General features: G+C 31.8%; 1 protein-coding gene across 1 annotated transcript in view; it reads right to left on the reverse strand.

Annotated features, from left to right (window-relative positions):
- afg2a (AFG2 AAA ATPase homolog A) overlaps positions 1–17,789 on the reverse strand; it is an 82,531-nt gene that overhangs the window by 61,334 nt on the left and 3,408 nt on the right. Inside the window, exons 4-9 of the mRNA XM_073820253.1 lie at positions 15,874–15,932; positions 15,257–15,790; positions 13,576–13,705; positions 9,769–9,825; positions 9,562–9,685; positions 7,785–8,040 (exon numbers count right to left, since the gene is read on the reverse strand). Of these exons, the coding sequence (XP_073676354.1) occupies positions 7,785–8,040; positions 9,562–9,685; positions 9,769–9,825; positions 13,576–13,705; positions 15,257–15,790; positions 15,874–15,932 (1,160 nt within the window). The remainder of the gene's footprint in view (positions 1–7,784; positions 8,041–9,561; positions 9,686–9,768; positions 9,826–13,575; positions 13,706–15,256; positions 15,791–15,873; positions 15,933–17,789) is intronic.

Genomic DNA, 17,789 nt, shown 5'->3' on the forward strand with positions numbered 1-17,789 from the left:
AAACATTAAGTAAAATAAAATATTTTAAATATTTAAATCACTGACTAAATTATTTTTCCCCCTAGTCTAAATAATACATATTTTTTATACATTTACACATATTTATACTGTTATACATACAGCAGATAATGTGTATATTCATCTTCTGCATATCTAGATTAATAAATGTTGCTGCAATAAATTAAGTATAAATATAAATATTTAAAATAAATAAATATTTTATTTTACTTAACTAAAATAAAATACATTTACATATATTTATACTGTTATACATACAGTAGATAATGTGCACATTCACCTTCTGCGTATCTAGATTATATTACTTTAATTTTTAAGTTAATTTGTAAGTTGAAAATCATTACAGTGCATACTGTAAGTAAAAAGGATTCTAAATGCTTTTTTTTTTCATAATTTGTGTGATAAATGTCTTAAAGTGTGCTTTTTTCATCAATGATACACAATTATAGTTTTTATTAATATATTGAATTAATTTTCAGATTTACTTATTTTTATTTATTTTTTAGAAATGTTGTGTTTTGGCCTTTATTATTAGTTTTTTATATGTCTTTATAATTTTATTCAGTTTTAATTTGAGTAATTTTAGTATCTTAAGTTAGAAAATAAATGTTGCTGAAATAAAATAAGCATAAATATAAATATTTAAAATAAATAAATATTTTATTTTACTTAACTAAACATTAAGTAAAATAAAATATTTATTTTAAATATTTAAATCACTGACTAAATTATTTGTTTACATGCAGTAGATAATGTGCACATTCATCTTCTGCGTATCTAGATTAAATTACTTACATTTAAGTTCATTTGTAAGTGGAAAATCATTACAGTGCATAAGTAAAAAGGCTTCAGAATGCTTTTTTTCGTAAACGGTGTGTGATAAATGTCTTAAAGTGACATTACATATTATTGATCATCAGTTGTGCTTTATTATCAATGATATACAATTATAGTTTTTATTAATATATTGAATTAATTTTCAGATTTACTTATTATTATTTATTTGTTTAGAAATTGTGTTTCAGCCTTTATTATTAGTTTTTATGTCTATATAATTGTATTCATTTTTTGTTAGTTATTTTAGCAAGTTAGAAAATAAATGTTGCTGAGATAAAATAAGTATAAATATAAATATATTTAAAATAAATATTTTATTTTACTTTACTTAACATTTACTTTATTTCAAATGACAAAAATGTTTTTTTAATTGTTTTTGTTTTAGTTAATAATAATGATCATCAATTGATCACCAAGTTATTTTTCCCTAGTCTACATAATAATTATTTATATATACATTTTCATATATTTATACTGTTGTATATACAGTACAGTAGATAATGTGCAAATTCATCTTTTTTTATGTTTTGTTTTATTTATATGCACATTCATCTTCTGCATGTCTAGATTATAACTAAAAAAATTCATCTTTATCTTATACTTATTTCTACTAAATTTTCTCTTTTAATCTTTTAGTTGAAAATCATTACAGTGCGTAAGTAAAAAGGCTTCTGAATGCTTTTTTCATGAATTGTGTGTGATATTTAAATTTAAAGCCAGAAAATGGACAAAACAAAACAACTTCTACATCATTAAAAGATGACGTGCTTCATTTGACTGAAGAAAGATAGAAAGGAGGAAGAGAAGAGAAGAGAAACTGAGCAAAGCAGGGATGTTTGGGATCTCTCTTGTTCCTGTATTTACAGACACAGCTGCGGTGAAGAAACAATACCAGCGCTTACATGAAATAAGACAGAAAGAACAGACTCCAGAGGGCAATGAGGACACAAGCGTCACAAACGCTTCCGGATTTATAAACAGGACACACTTATAAACCCAGCGCGGGTTTGTGTCCGAAAACTGGCCTGGCTGTAAAAGGAAAGAGCGAGCAGGAGAAAGACTGTATAAGGAAGAAGCCGTCATTCACACACGGCTATTTATTCTGCTTTAGGATCGTTCGGTGTGATTTACACGGGCTGCTTCTCTTCTGCCTTTACTTCAGGAAAGACAAAGCCATCTGTCATAAAATCACAGGGCTGGATTCATGAAACCAAGTCTTTAGAATGCAGTTCTACATATCAGACAAAAATAAAATTATGAATATTTTGTATTGCCACAAAAATTTTTTTTAAGGTTTACATCCTCCTTTCAGAATCTGCAAAATGTTAATTATTTTAACATAAGAGGGATCATACACAATGCATGTTCTTTTTATTTATTTAATACTGACCTGAATAAAATATTCGTTCCACATAAAATACGTTTTAAAAAAAGTCCACAAGACTTTTCCTGAATGATCCACAGCTGTGTTTTTTGTTTAGTGATAGTTGTTCACGAGTCCCTTGTTTGTCCTGCTGTTCTTCAGAAAAATCTCAAAAAGCCTTTGGTTTTCCAGCATTTGTGTATTTGAACCCGTTCCAACAATGACTGTATGATTTTGAGATCCATCTTTTCACACTGAGGACAACTGAGGGACTCATATGCAACTATTACAGAAGGTTCAAACACTCACTGATGCTCCAGAAGGAAAAAAACATGCATTAAGAACAAAGAATTTTTTAGATTTTTCTGAAGAACAGCAGACAGTTGAACTGTTCAGGACAAACAAGGGACTCATGAACAACTATCACTAAAGAAAAAAACTAGTGGTGGGCCGTTATCGGCGTTAACGTGCTGCGTTAACGCGAAACTCTTATCGTGCGATAAAAAAAATATCGCCGTTAATCTATTCTCATATTTGGGTTGGGAGCTGGGTCTAAACTACGCAAGCTATGATGACTTTCACCTTGATAGTTTAACGCGGATGTATACCGAATATGGTCACGCGTTTAAGTCTCCTCCGCCAAAACACAGACAGGATCGCGTCGTCCTCCATTCATAAAAACCGAATCTACTATAGCGCGAAATGCCACGTAAATTCGTCGTTTTTTGGATTCATAAATCTAATGTTGGTCAGTCACTTAATTCAAATCGCGATATGGACTAGTGTATGTGAAAACTGAAATGCAAAAAGACCGTTTTAATATGAATCTGAAATGTTCCGTTTGCCTAGCTGTATGTATGCATGGCGGAGACGAGCTTTTACTACACGCATGCTGAAACACACGTGACGCTCTCGCTAATTTTTGTCTTTTTTTTAATCTCACATGAACAGATAAACTTAATCTCCCAAACTGCTGTGAGTGTCACTTTTATCGTTTCATTTGAGAAAACTAGCATCATATCATACTGTATGACACAGAAACGTCACGGCAACCTGTCAAAATAAAAGTACGGTGTAACATGTAATGGGTTGGGTAGGTGTTGACGTTAAAAAAAAAACACAATCTAATAGGTAGAAAAAATAATTTCATTGCTAGTTAGTTAGTAAACACAAGTACATCTAATTGAACATAATTTATTTTCATCAACAAATTATCATAATACAGCTTTATGAGCTTTATGATCCATTCTCAAAGACTTACTTTTAGTCATTATTTGGGTAGCACACTTATTCTGAATGCCTTCAGCAGAATTCAAATTAGCCATTTTAATCTAGATTAATCTAGATTAATTCCAAGATTTAATCTAGATTAATCTAGATTAAAAAAATTAATCTATGCCCACCCCTAAAAAAAACGCTCATTTTTTTCACCATTGCATAAATTAAATATCCAATATTTGCTTTTTACAGTTTTGTCTTGCTTTTCAAAGAAAAAGAATTAAATTACAAAACAACAATTTAACACTGAACATTTTTATCATTCAATTTAACTTAAAATTAATAATTCGCAATCATTTATATATTTTTTCGGCCTAATAATTTTGGTTGCCGAACATTCAGTGCATTCCTAATTCCTATAATATGTGACCCTGCAGCACAAAACCAGTCTTAAGTCGCTGGGGTATATTTGTAGCAATAGCCAAAAATACATTGCATGGGTCAAAATTATTGATTATTCTTTTATGCCAAAAATCATTAGGAAATTAAGTAAAGATCATGTTCCATTAAGATTTTTTATAAAATTCCTACTGTAAATATATCAAAATGTAATTTTTGATTAGTAATATGCATTAAGAACTAAATTTGGACAACTTTAAAGGTGATTTTCTCAGTATTTTGATTTTTTTGCACCCTCAGATTTCAGATTTTCAAATAGATGTATCTCGGTCAAATATTGTCCTGTCCTAACAAACCATACATCAATAGAAGGCTTATTTATTGAGCTTTCATATGATGTATACATCTCAATTTTGTGAAATTTAACCTTATGACTGGTTTTGTGGTCCAGGGTCACATATATGTAAACTTTTGAAGTAAGAATGTTTTGAAGTGTTACTGTAGGAGTATTTTTTAATAAATCCAGCTCCTGCACAGAGGATGCATTAGATTTGCTCGGGTGTTTCAGTGTGTTTCTCTGCAGCAGGTCGTTCAGAGGAAACTGCGCATTATTGATCAGACGCTGACTGGAGATCAGTTTCAGTGAATGAGGGAGATTTGAGCTCTGAGTGACTGAATGCTGAGCTCACAGAAACACACACACAGCTGTCTTGACCTTGCCAAAGAAAACCAAACCGTCCCTCAGAGACCCACTGATGGAGTAAACAGACTCTGTCTATTTTTGCATTCTCTGTCTCTCTCTGTCTCTCATCCGTGTGTGACTGCGTGTCTCCACAGGAAGTGCTGTTGTCTGCATGCATGCAGGTCATTGTGACCCGAGGAGGAAACACCAGCCTTAAAGACGCATTCAACCACAAAAATAAGAGGACAAACACAAACACCTGCAGCAGGAGAACTAATGACAGGATGAACCAGGAGCAGAACAAACTGAATAGATTCAGAAATGTGAAAGTACACTAGAGCTGTGCAATTAATCGAATGATTTGATTTCTGCTTCAAATGATCATGAAAACACAGTAATGGAGATGAAAAGATTATTGCGCCTAATTCTGTCCCCTTTCCAGTGGTGTGCATTCGCTCCTCCATTAAAAGCCCAATTTCACATGCAAATCAGTAAAATCATGTAACGTGACTTTCAGAAAACAGAACATGCTTGATTTATTAGTGTTTATTTGATGTTGTGTTTTTAACTTGTGCACTTATGCATGTATGCACTCAGAGACGGAGCAGAACACGGACATTTAGCTCAAGGTGCGCTCCTAAATGGTCAAATACACGCATAAATTTTTCAAAATGAGGCGTTTGGTGATTATTCATGTAAACCCTTGTCAGTTCTGTCTTAAATGATCATAAACAGTTGAGAATGAAAATAAGTGTGTAACAGTATATTGGATCCGTGTGGCTCTTAAAGCGGCAACAGATAATATTCCTCCTGCCATCTCTGTGCTAAACATTAATAAAATGCAAAAACACAAAGAGAAAAATCCCTCACTGCTCTTGAATGAAGGACGTTTGTAGTTTTAAGAAGAAACAAAGCATGTTTAATTCTTACAATGAAGACGCTGTTTTATTTTACATTCAAATAATTACATTTAATATCTATAGTATTGTTAAACTACTTTAGACTTGCAAAAACGTATTCAGTATTTTGTTTTTTGTTTTTTTGTCTCATTTGTATCTTATTTGTGTTGTATTGCTATTTTAAATTAATCTCTAACATAAAGTTTTGGACCCAGTCATAATCGTGTTAAATAATCATGATTACAATCTTGATTATGATTTTTGCCATAATCGAGCAGCCCTAAAGTACACTATTGTTCAGTAAGAAATTAATACTTTTATTCATTAGAATGTTAATAGGCATCTCTTACTCTACAACCTATTGATAATCCACGGATTTCGGGACGAAATCCACACATATTGTACACACAGATGTCAAAGGTCAAGCCACACCGTGGTCTGATATTAAAAGGATTAGTTTACTAAGGTTAAAGTTCACTTAGGTTAAAAACGCAGTTTAAATGCAGCTTCAAAGGGCACTAAACGATCTCAGACGAGGAGGAAGGGTCTTATCTAGCGAAACGATCAGTTACTTTCTAAACAAATTGACAATTTATATACTTGTAGACCTCAAATGCTCTTCTTGTCTAGCTCTGCGTGAACTCTGTGTATTCCAGTTCAAGACAGTTAGGGCATGTTGAAAAACTCTCATCTCATTTTCTCCTCCAACTTCAAAATCGCTCTACATCACTGTTTTACCTTTTTTTTTTGTAAAGGCTGTTTGATCTTCTTTGCACGTTCACTTTGTAAACTCTGGGTCTGTACTTCTGCAGCGATGTAGGATGATTGTGAAGTTAGAGGAGAAATGAGATGTGAGTTTTCTGACATTCCCTAACTGTCTTGAACAGGAGTGCAAGCAGAGCTAGACAAGATGAGCATTTGAGGTTAAAAAGTATATAAATTGTCAATTTATTTTTAGAAAATGAATTTAGAAAATCATTTCGCTAGATAGGACTCTTCTTCCTCGGCTGGGATCGTTTAGAGTCCTTTGAAGCTGCATTTAAACGTTATTTTGGAAGTTCAAACTCGGGGCACCATAAAAGTCCACTATATGGAGAGAAATCCTCAAATGTTTTTCTCAAAAAACATAATTTCTTTACAACTGAGGAAAGATGTAAACATTTCAGATGACAAGGGGGTGAGTACATTATCTCTAAATTTTTTTTCTGGAAGTGAACTTCTTTAACCCTTTAACGGTCTTTGGGGTATTTTTTACCCCAAATGACTTTTGCAAAAAAAAAAAAAAAAAAAAAGTCACACTCGACTACAATTTTGTAACAAAAATTTTTGTTAAAAAAAAAAAAAAAATTATATATATATATATATATATATATATATATATTAATTATCGGAGGATTTATGATATTTGTAAATTTATATAAATTAATAAATAAATAAATATTTTTTATACTTTTTATGTAAAATTCAACTTATAAAAGACCCACATGTCTAACTTTCATTCATGGGGATAACATGGATAATTTCACATGGTTTAGTGTAATATTTTTGCACATCTTTTGGAAAATCCAGTTTTAAACGTAAAAAAAATACTTTTACCAGCAGGTGGCTGCAGAGCTCCACTATATGCTTTTTGCTATTTGACCACCTGAAAGATATCTTTTCACAAGTTTTTTTTCAGTTGAGTTCATATCTACATATCATGAAACACACAGGACTACATTTGGAGACCGTAAAAACTGCTCTCTTATAATTTGTCAAAAAAAAAAAAAAAGAAGATGTTGTTGTTGCATTCTTATGTTGATGTTGTGTACTGCTACTCAATATGTAATAAACACAAAATGCTTAACTTTGACAAAAAGCAATTTTTATTGTTATAATTGTGATTTCATAATATGTAGATATGTACTCAACAGAAAAAAACTTGTGAAAAAATATCTTATTGTTGGTCAAATAGCAATTAGTTAATAGTAGTGCTCTGCAGCCATCTAGTGGTAAAAGTTATATTTTTTTACTTTTAAAACTGCATTTTCCCAAAAAATGGGCAAAAATCTTACACTAAACCATGTCAAATTATCCATGTTATTCCCATGAATGAAAGTTTAAAATGTGGGTATTTTGTAAAGTGAATTTTACATAAAAAGCTGTTTTTGCATATAAAACTATTAAAAATAAATATTTATTTAATCATTTATATATATTTAAAAAATAGCATAAATCCTACCAAAACTGCACAAATGTGGAGCAAAAACATTAATAAACAGGACAAAAAATTATTATACATTTTAACTATTATTTTGTTACAAAATTTAAGTTTTGTAGACCCCAAAGACCATGAGTGTGATTCCAAAACGAAGGGTTAAACACTCACCAGCTTCCTTGCAGACGGCGGCGAGGTCGGCTCCCACGTATCCGTGCGCGGCGTCGGCTAGTTCCCGCAGCTCATCGTCGCTGACGTCACACGGCATGGAGCGCAGCTGCTTCTGCAGGATATCCATCCGCCCGTCTGCATTGGGAACGCCGATCTCCAGCTCTTTATCGAAGCGTCCGGGCCGCCGCAGAGCCGGATCCAGCGCATGAGGACGATTGGTGGCTCCCAGAACCAGGAGCTGCCCGCTGTGACCCTCCTGAGAACAACAAACACACAACTTATATGACAAACATCACACACTCTAGATATTCACTGGAATCTGTTTTGAGGTGCATGACACGCTGCACTTCAACTAAAATCATTTCAACCAATATTATTCTAATTTCTGATTGATTATTATTACACATTCAGTTTATAAGTGCATGCATGCAATATTTGTACTTTCAAATTCATGTCACCACTATTTAACTAAACTAAAAAAAATATAAGATTGAAAATATTAGATTGAACAAAAAGAAAGAAAGAAAGACCACAGGACAAAATATGGTGCGAAAAAACAACTTACAATTTTTTTCCCCCTCATACATTTTAATTGCATATCTCTCTTGAATGATTTTTTTTGTAGCATTCTGTCTGGGCAAATATCTATGCATATTTATGATATAATAAATAACTCAAGTCATTTTCCCCATTTTCTCATCGCCGTTTACCTTTAAGATTGATTTAACTTAATTAAAATGTTTAAAACACACAAAAACATACACATAAACCAGGACTGTTTTTACTATACCTAAAACCATAATGTTTGCTACTTAAAAATGAAATGTTAACTGTAATTAAATATAAAAAAAAACTTATTTTCAGATAAGTATTATTTCTCTTTTTTAAAAAGTTGAAGTACTAAAATAACAACAATATAAATAAATAAATAAACAATACAGGCACTTATTTAAAAAAAAAGTAATACAAAATTACAAACTCTAATTACTAAAATTGTAACTAAAAATTTATAAAAAACAGACATTAAAAAAAAAGAAGTATAAAAATAAAAACGACTAACTCACAACAAAACTCACTGAAAGTGATTAAAAGTTGAACTAAAATGAATCCCTGAAAGCATACCAAAATAAAAATTTATAAAATATTAAATAAAACTATAATATATAATATTATATAATATAATATTTTTTCATTTGTAAAATCAGAATCTTATATATTTTGGAAACAAAAAACGAAATTAACTGAATTGAACTAATTGAATTTAATTTCAACAATTACTTTCTGTTAATAAAACAGAATGAAAACAAGCAATGTTATCATAATTAGTTATAGTTATCATATCATAATTATCAAAAATCAATAGGATATTAAGTAAAGAGCATGCTCCATGAAGATATTTAGTACATTTCCTACTGTAAATATATCAAAACATAATTTTTGATTAGTAATATGCATTGCTCAGAACTTCATTTGGACAACTTTGAAGGTGATTTCCTCAATATTTAGATTTTTTGCACCCTCAGATTTCTGACTTTAAAATAGTTGTATCTCGGCCACATATTGTGTGATCCTAACAAACAATACATCAATGAAAAGTATGAAAAATTGACCCTTATGACTGGTTTTGTAATCCAGGGTCACACATGTATTGGGGCCTTTAAGTCACAAAGCTTGAGAGCTGCTAATTCAGAGTTCAGAGTGTCTTCAGATACTGAGGATTCATTAACGTTGACTAGAACGACACAGACTCTAACTGAAATCAAACACAGATACTTACGGATCCGATCCCGTCCATGAGCGTCAGCAGTGTGGCCACGACCCTCTTCTCAACCTCATTCTGAGCTCCTTCTCTTTTGGGACACAGAGCGTCTAACTCATCGATGAAGATGATGGCAGGCTGTCTGTCAGTGCACACACACACTGTGATCACGGTTTATTCATCAACATCTCTATCGTCACACAGTGAAATTAAAGTTTTTCTTACCTCTGTGAGGCCTGGGTGAAAATCTGCCTTAATCTGCTTTCAGTTTCTCCATAAAACCTGCAGAGATTTAGAGACATTCATACACTCATGACAACCAATATTAATTAAATATGATTATTGCACTGTATGTATATATATATATATATATATATATATATATGTGACCCTGGACCACAAAACCAGTCTTAAGTCGCTGGGGTATGTTTGTAGCAATAGCCAAAAATACATTGCATGGGACAAATTTTTTGATTTTTCTTTTATGCCAAAAATCATTAAGAAATTAAGTAAAGATCATGTTCCATGAAGATTTTTTGCAAAATTCCTACTGTAAACATATCAAAATGTAATTTTTGATTAGTAATATGCATTGTTAAGAACTTAATTTGAACAACTTTAAAGGTGATTTTCTCAGTATTTTTGATTTTTTTGCATCCTCAGATTTCTGATTTCAAATAGATGTATCTCGGCCAAATATTGTCCTATCCTAACAAACCATACATCAATAGAAAGCTTATTTATTGAGCTTCCATATGATGTATAAATCTCAGTTTTGTCAAATTTAACCTTATGACTGGTTTTGTGGTCCAGGGTCACACATATATATATATTTATTTATTTATTTATTTTATATATATATATACAGTCATGGCCAAAAGTTTTGAGAATGACACAAATATTAGTTTTCACAAAGTTTGCTGCTCAACTGCTTTTAGATCTTTGTTTCAGTTGTTTCTGTGATGTACTGAAATATAATTACAAGCACTTCATACGTTTCAAAGGCTTTTATCGCCAATTACATGACATTTATGCAAAGAGTCAGTATTTGCAGTGTTGGCCCTTCTTTTTCAGGACCTCTGCAATTCGACTGGGCATGCTCTCAATCAACTTCTGGGCCAAATCCTGACTGATAGCAACCCATTCTTTCATAATCACTTCTTGGAGTTTGTCAGAATTAGTGGGTTTTTGTTTGTCCACCCGCCTCTTGAGGATTGACCACGAGTTTTAAGATCTGGGGAGTTTCCAGGCCATGGACCCAAAATGTCAACGTTTTGGTCCCCGAGCCACTTAGTTATCACTTTTGCCTTATGGCACGGTGCTTCATCGTGCTGGAAAATGCATTGTTCTTCACCAAACTGTTGTTGGATTGTTGGAAGAAGTTGCTGTTGGAGGGTGTTTTGGTACCATTCTTTATTCATGGCTGTGTTTTTGGGCAAAATTGTGAGTGAGCCCACTCCCTTGGATGAGAAGCAACCCCACACATGAATGGTCTCAGGATGCTTTACTGTTGGCATGACACAGGACTGATGGTAGCGCTCACCTTTTCTTCTCCGGACAAGCCTTTTTCCAGATGCCCCAAACAATCGGAAAGAGGCTTCATCAGAGAATATGACTTTGCCCCAGTCCTCAGCAGTCCATTCGCCATACTTTTTGCTGAAGATCAATCTGTCCCTGATGTTTTTTTTGGAGAGAAGTGGCTTCTTTGCTGCCCTTCTTGACACCAGGCCATCTTTCAAAAGTCTTGTCCTCACTGTGTGTTCAGATGCGCTCACACCTGCCTGCTGCCATTCCTGAGCAAGCTCTGCACTGGTGGCACTCCGATCCCGCAGCTCAATCCTCTTTAGGAGACCATCCTGCCGCTTGCTGGACTTTCTTGGACGCCCTGAAGCCTTCTTAACAAGAATTGAACCTCTTTCCTTGAAGTTCTTGATGATCCTATAAATTGTTGATTTAGGTGTAATCTTAGTCAGTGTTGTTTTCGTCAACGATGACGATGACGAAATCATTTCATTGGCGCAACTTTTTTTCATGACGATAACGAGACGATGACGATATAAAAATGGCTCGTTGATGACTAAAACATGACGAGACGTGTGTGAGTTTTCGTTGACGAGACGAGAATAGACGAAAATGTTAGTGGGTGGTCCGTCAGACGTTTAAAATGCACGACATTTCCGCTTATTGTGCATGCCAATCAAAACCGAAAAAGTATCTGACGCTATGGCAAGCCGTTTTAGCATTAAATACTCTTTGCTATACTAGTATGGCAAGCCGTTTTAGCATTCCATCCTTGTTTGTCTTTTATGTTCTAAAACATTCCTTCATTATTGTAATTATTGGTGAAAATAGTCGATCCGGAAGCTCACATTGTGTTGAACTATAGATCTGCTATTTTCACAACTTATAAGTGACACTACCCAACAGCAAAATACTTACTGACCTACATTAATTTGTTAAAAGACTACTTTTTTCCCTTTTTTTGACTAAAACTAGACTAAAACCTTTTTGACTTTTCGTCGACTAAAATTGGACTAAAACTATCACATATAGAAGTGACTAAAATTTGACTAAAACTAAGAAGCATTTTAGTCCAAAAGACTAAGACCAAGACTAAATCTAAGATGGTTGTCAAAAACAACACTGATCTTAGTAGCCACAATATCTTTGCCTGTGAAGCCATTTTTATGCAACGCAATGATGGCTGCACGCGTTTCTTTGCAGGTCACCATGGTTAACAATGGAAGAACAATGATTTCAAGCATCACCCTCCTTTTAACATGTCAAGTCTGCCATTCGAACCCAATCAGCCTGACATAATGATCTCCAGCCTTGTGCTGGTCAACATTCTCACCTGAGTTAACAAGACCATTACTGAAATGATCTCAGCAGCTCCTTTAATGACAGCAATGAAATGCAGTGGAAAGTTTTTTTCGGGATTAAGTTAATTTTCATGGCAAAGGACTATGCAATTCATCTGATCACTCTTCATAACATTCTGGAGTATATGTGAATTGCTATTATAAAAACTTAAGCAGCAACTTTTCCAATTTCCAATATTTATGTAATTCTCAAAACTTTTGGCCACGACTGTATGTTACATATTACAATTATATAGTATATGGTTATAAAAATACAGAAAGTTTTACTTTTTATTGTTCTTTTTTCTTTTTTTTAGTAATTTTATTGTCATATGCTTTTCATTTTAATTAGTTTATAGTTTTTATAGTTTTTAATATTTTGAATTCACCTTTTTGTTTTATATTTTTTTATTTTATTTCGGTTTTTTTTGCTTTTGTCATTGTCGTTTTTATTTTTTATTTTTTCAATATTTAAAAAGGTTAACTTTAGTTTTTTATTTCAGTTTAAGTTTTTAATTGTATTTCAGTATAATTTTTTATTGAATTTAAATGAGTCATTTTTAACACTACAATTTAAACTTGTTTCAGTAACTTCTAACAACATTTCTCATTTTTATTTATTTTAATGTTTTTACATTTAATATTTATATTTTATTTGATTTTATTTCTTTATTTCATTTTTTTTATATAATTTTACATTTAGTTAACAATAACAGCACTAATGTTGTATACCGCATATCTCTGAAATAAATATTTTTTATTATTCTCAGTTCATGTTATTTTGATTGTAAATTTCAGCTTTGTTTTATTTTTTTTAAATTACTATTTTTATATTTATTTGTTGTTTTGATTGTCAATTTAAGTTTAGCTAAAATACATAAAAATATTTTAAGAAATGGACCATTTTAAAGTGAATTCAAAAAACTGTAATTATGTTATATATTTATTTTTGTTGTTGTTTGTTTTGTTGTTATATTGTTTTGTTATTATTTTAATTATCACAATTTAAAAATTGTGATTTACAGTTTTTTTAGTTATGTTGCTGCTGTTTTGGTGATCAGTTTTGATTTTGCCAAAATGTGTATAATTTTATATATGTATATTAGATATGTCTACAGTCTTTTGTCTTGTTCTTTATCTTGTGATGCTGTGCCAGTTTTTTCTCACACACTTGCTCATGATCTCAGGGCCGTTGATGACGCTCATGTGAGCTCCCACTTCATTGGCTACGGCTCGTCCAATCATGGTCTTCCCTGAGCCGGGCGGCCCGTACAGCAGCACCCCTCGAGGAGGCGGGATTCCTGTTTGACAGACACACGCTCATGTCACATGACCACATCAGAGACAACATAAACACAGCATGTAAAACTGTAATAATCATCACACTACATGCTTTTAAATAAATAAATAAATATATATAAATAAACAAATTTATTAGCATTTCTAAACAACTTCATGTGGAAAGTCCAGTCTGATTTAATGATGAGTCAAAAAGAGGAAAAGCTGATATCACTTTTTGTCACAGGCAATTAAAGTTTGTGTCAAGTACATTGCATTGTGGGAAACAGCATCCCACAGTGGGCTTCAATTAATATTATTTTAGTATTTTTATATATATATATATATATATATATATATATACACATACATATATATATGTTTTTATTTTTGTCATGTGCATTTGTCATTACTTTATTTTTTTCAGTTTTACTGGTATTTTAGTACTATTTATATACTATTAAGTTTCTTTAGTAATATTTTAACTTATTTTTATTTGTACATTTTCAGTTTTTATTTTAAGTATAATTGTTTAGTATTTTTGTCATATGATTGTCATTTTAATTAGTTTTATTTTTTTGTATTACTAAACATTTTTCTTTTTTTAAATTGTATTTCAGTTAGTAAGTTAGTACTATTTTAGTTTTTAATATTTTAAATCTCTTTTTTTATTTTCTATTTATTTATTTTTTTGCTTTTGTCATTTTAATGAGTTGTTTTTTAAACCCATAGTATTTCAGTTTTCATTTTTGTCATATGCTTGTAATTTTAATTAGTTTATTATTATTTTTTATTAATTTTATATTAAATTTCTTTTTATTTTCAATTGTATTTCACTTAGTGATTTAGTACTATTTACATACTATTAGAGTTTTTAGTAATATTTTTCACTTTTTATATTTTCTATTTTGTTTTTTTTTGCTTTTGTCATTTGAGTTTTTATTTTTTTAATATTTAACAAGTTTTACTTTATTTCAGTTTTAATTGTATTTCAGTATACTTGTCATTTTAGTTTATTGTTTTTTTTTTTACATGTCTAAACATTTTATTTTTTTCAATTGTATTTCAGTTAGTAATTTAGTACTATTTACATACTATTACAGTTGTTAGTAATATTTTAAATTCACTTTTTATATTTTATGTTTTATTTAGTAAATTTTTTTGCTTGTGTTATTTTTATGAGCTTTAATTTTTTTTATATTTAAAACGTTTAACTTTAGTTTTTATTTCAGTTTTAGTATTAATTGTATTTTAGTTGAATTTAAATGAGTAATTTTAATACTACAGCTTAACTTGTTTCAGTAAGTTGTCATGCAGCATTTTCCATTTTTATTTAGTTTACGTTTTTACATCTAATATTTATATTTTATTTGACTTTATTTCTTTATTTCAATTTAAAAAAATGTTTGAATAATTTCACATTTAGTTAACAATAAAAAACCCTAGTGTTGTCTACCGCAAATCTCTCCTATTAAGTATATGGATTGTACCGAGGCAAAAGATGTTAGAAGTGAAGTTCAAAAGTCAAAGGTCAGAGGTTGTGCCTTCCGGATCTGACCTCTGACCTCACTCACCATAGTTCCTGAAGAGCTCCGGGTGTTTGAGCGGCAGTTCGATGGTCTCCCTGATGACCTGCAGCTGACCGCTGAGGCCGCCGATCATACTGTACGTGACCTTTGACCCTTCGCCCCCCTCCTCGCCCTCGTCCCGCTCAGCGGGGTCACACACGCTCAGAGTGGTGGAGCTGCAGACGGCGTAGAAGGTGTCCGTGGATGATCGTCCGCACCGGTCCGGAAGAAAACTGTCTGTGAACGACGCTTCAGATGGGCTGAGAACAGAGTCACTCAGTTTGCAGGGTGTGGACTGAGGGGTCAGCGGTGAGGGTTCATGTGATTGGTCAGGGGTCAGAGGTGAAGGGTCATGTGGTCTGTCAGGTGTACTCTGGTGGATGGACAGCTGTTCCAGCTGTGAGGAGAGATCAACAGTGACGCTGTCTAACCGTCTCAGAGTCTCTCCATCGACACCCGTCACTGAATCCACGCCCAAAACACACTGACGCCCAAAATACGACACGGACACACTGCCGCCCGGAAGCAGAACCCGACCGTCTGGAAAAGAAGACAACGTCTGTGAGCGGCTGAAAATAATGCCATCGTTCAACGAGAGTTTGAGAAATAAGAGTGTTTGTTACCCAACATCCGCAGAAGATAATTCATGAACTCTTCTGTATTCAGCACTTTGTCTTCAGGCCTGTAAGATTTAAATATATATATATACATAGTGCAGTAAAAATATATTTTTATATTCATAACATATAGCCTAGTTAAGCAAATGTTGGTTAACGGAAATTGTTCAAAACAACAGATCCCAGCAGAACAGTCATGCATCTCTGAGCAACATACAGCTGTGTTTCATTACAGAATGATTCAGCGTTTCTGAATGAATCATTTGAGTCAATGACTCACTGGTCCATTCATAAAAACAAGCACTTGATTCATTCTTGAATGAATCATCTGTCTGAACGAATCGACTCGATGAGTCATTCATCAAGCGACTTGCAGCCACCAATTGGCAGTTTACGTTTATATTTAAAAGTATCTTATCTTTGCTTTTTCTCCCCCAACATTTCATATTTTATTATATGTGACCCTGGACCACAAAACCAGTCATAAGGTTAAATTTTACAAAACTGAGATGTATACATCATATGAAAGCTCAATAAATAAGCTTTCTATTGATGTATGGTTTGTTAGGATACGACAATATTTGACCGAGATAAATCTATTTGAAAATCTGAAATCTGAGGGTGCAAAAAAATCAAAAAGACTGGGAAAAACACCTTTAAAGTTGTCCAAATTAAGTTCTTAGCAATGCATATTACTAATCAAAAATTACATTTTGATATATTTACAGTAGGAATTTTACAAAAAATCTTCATGGAACATGATCTTTACTTAATATCCTAATGATTTTTGGCATAAAAGAAAAATCAATAATTTTGACCCATACAATGCATTTTTGGCTATTGCTACAAATATACCCCAGCGACTTAAGACTGGTTTTGTGGTCCAGGGTGACATATATATATATATATATATATATATATATAAATAACTGATTTTAAACACCAAGCTCATAACATTATTTATACTGTTTTCCAACATTTTAGCTTCATTAAACATGTGTAAATGCATCTGAATGCCACTTAAGCTGCTTTTGTTTCTCCTGCAGTGAAAAGATCAGTTTTCGATAATACCGTTTTAATTGGACTAATAACAGCCCTATAGTGTCTTATTAAATTAAGTTATATTATTAATAAAACATAAGAATTTGAAACGAAAGAAGATGACGCATGCATTTAATACGAAAAAACGCCCTTTAAATAGGCAACATAATATTAATAAAGCCAAAGTGGCTGGTGATCAAAAAAGTTAATGTCAGGCCTTGTATATATATTTAAATAAATCAAAACATTTTCAAAAGTGTAATTGAAACATTTCTCATTGTTATTAATTAAGCTCAACTAAATCTAAAATAAAATGAATAAAAACATATCATACTACAAAATAAAAAATTTTATAAAAATGACGAAAATAACCCTAAACAAACAAAAAAAAATTGTACTAAACATTGATTTATATCATATATAGTATCTCAACGATACTAAAATAACCCTTTGTTTATAACCAGTGGTTCTCAACCAGGGATGGCTTAAAATTATTTAAAATGAGAGAAAAAAAGCTTTAAAATATAGACAAAACAGCTACATATAAACTATAAACTGACGTTTTCATTTAAGATCCAGGATTTTCACAGTCTTGGAAAACCTGAATATACAAGAGAATTTTAAAAGTGTGAATTCCAGACCTGGAACAGACGTGGAAAAATCTGATATATGGGAATTATAGAATGTTTATAATCAATATAAATATTTATTTATTTATTTAAAATAAAAATTGCTATTTGTGAGTAAATAACATACAAACTGTAATTAAAAAAATACTAGAAAGGGATGCAAATTCATTAGAAATAAAAATGTAAACCTCTTATGAATTATTGTTTATCAATTATTTAATTGATTTATTTGTAACATGTGTTATTTTTCAA

The sequence above is a fragment of the Garra rufa genome, chromosome 16, assembly GCF_049309525.1.
Source record: "Garra rufa chromosome 16, GarRuf1.0, whole genome shotgun sequence".
Lineage (NCBI taxonomy): Eukaryota > Metazoa > Chordata > Actinopteri > Cypriniformes > Cyprinidae > Garra > Garra rufa.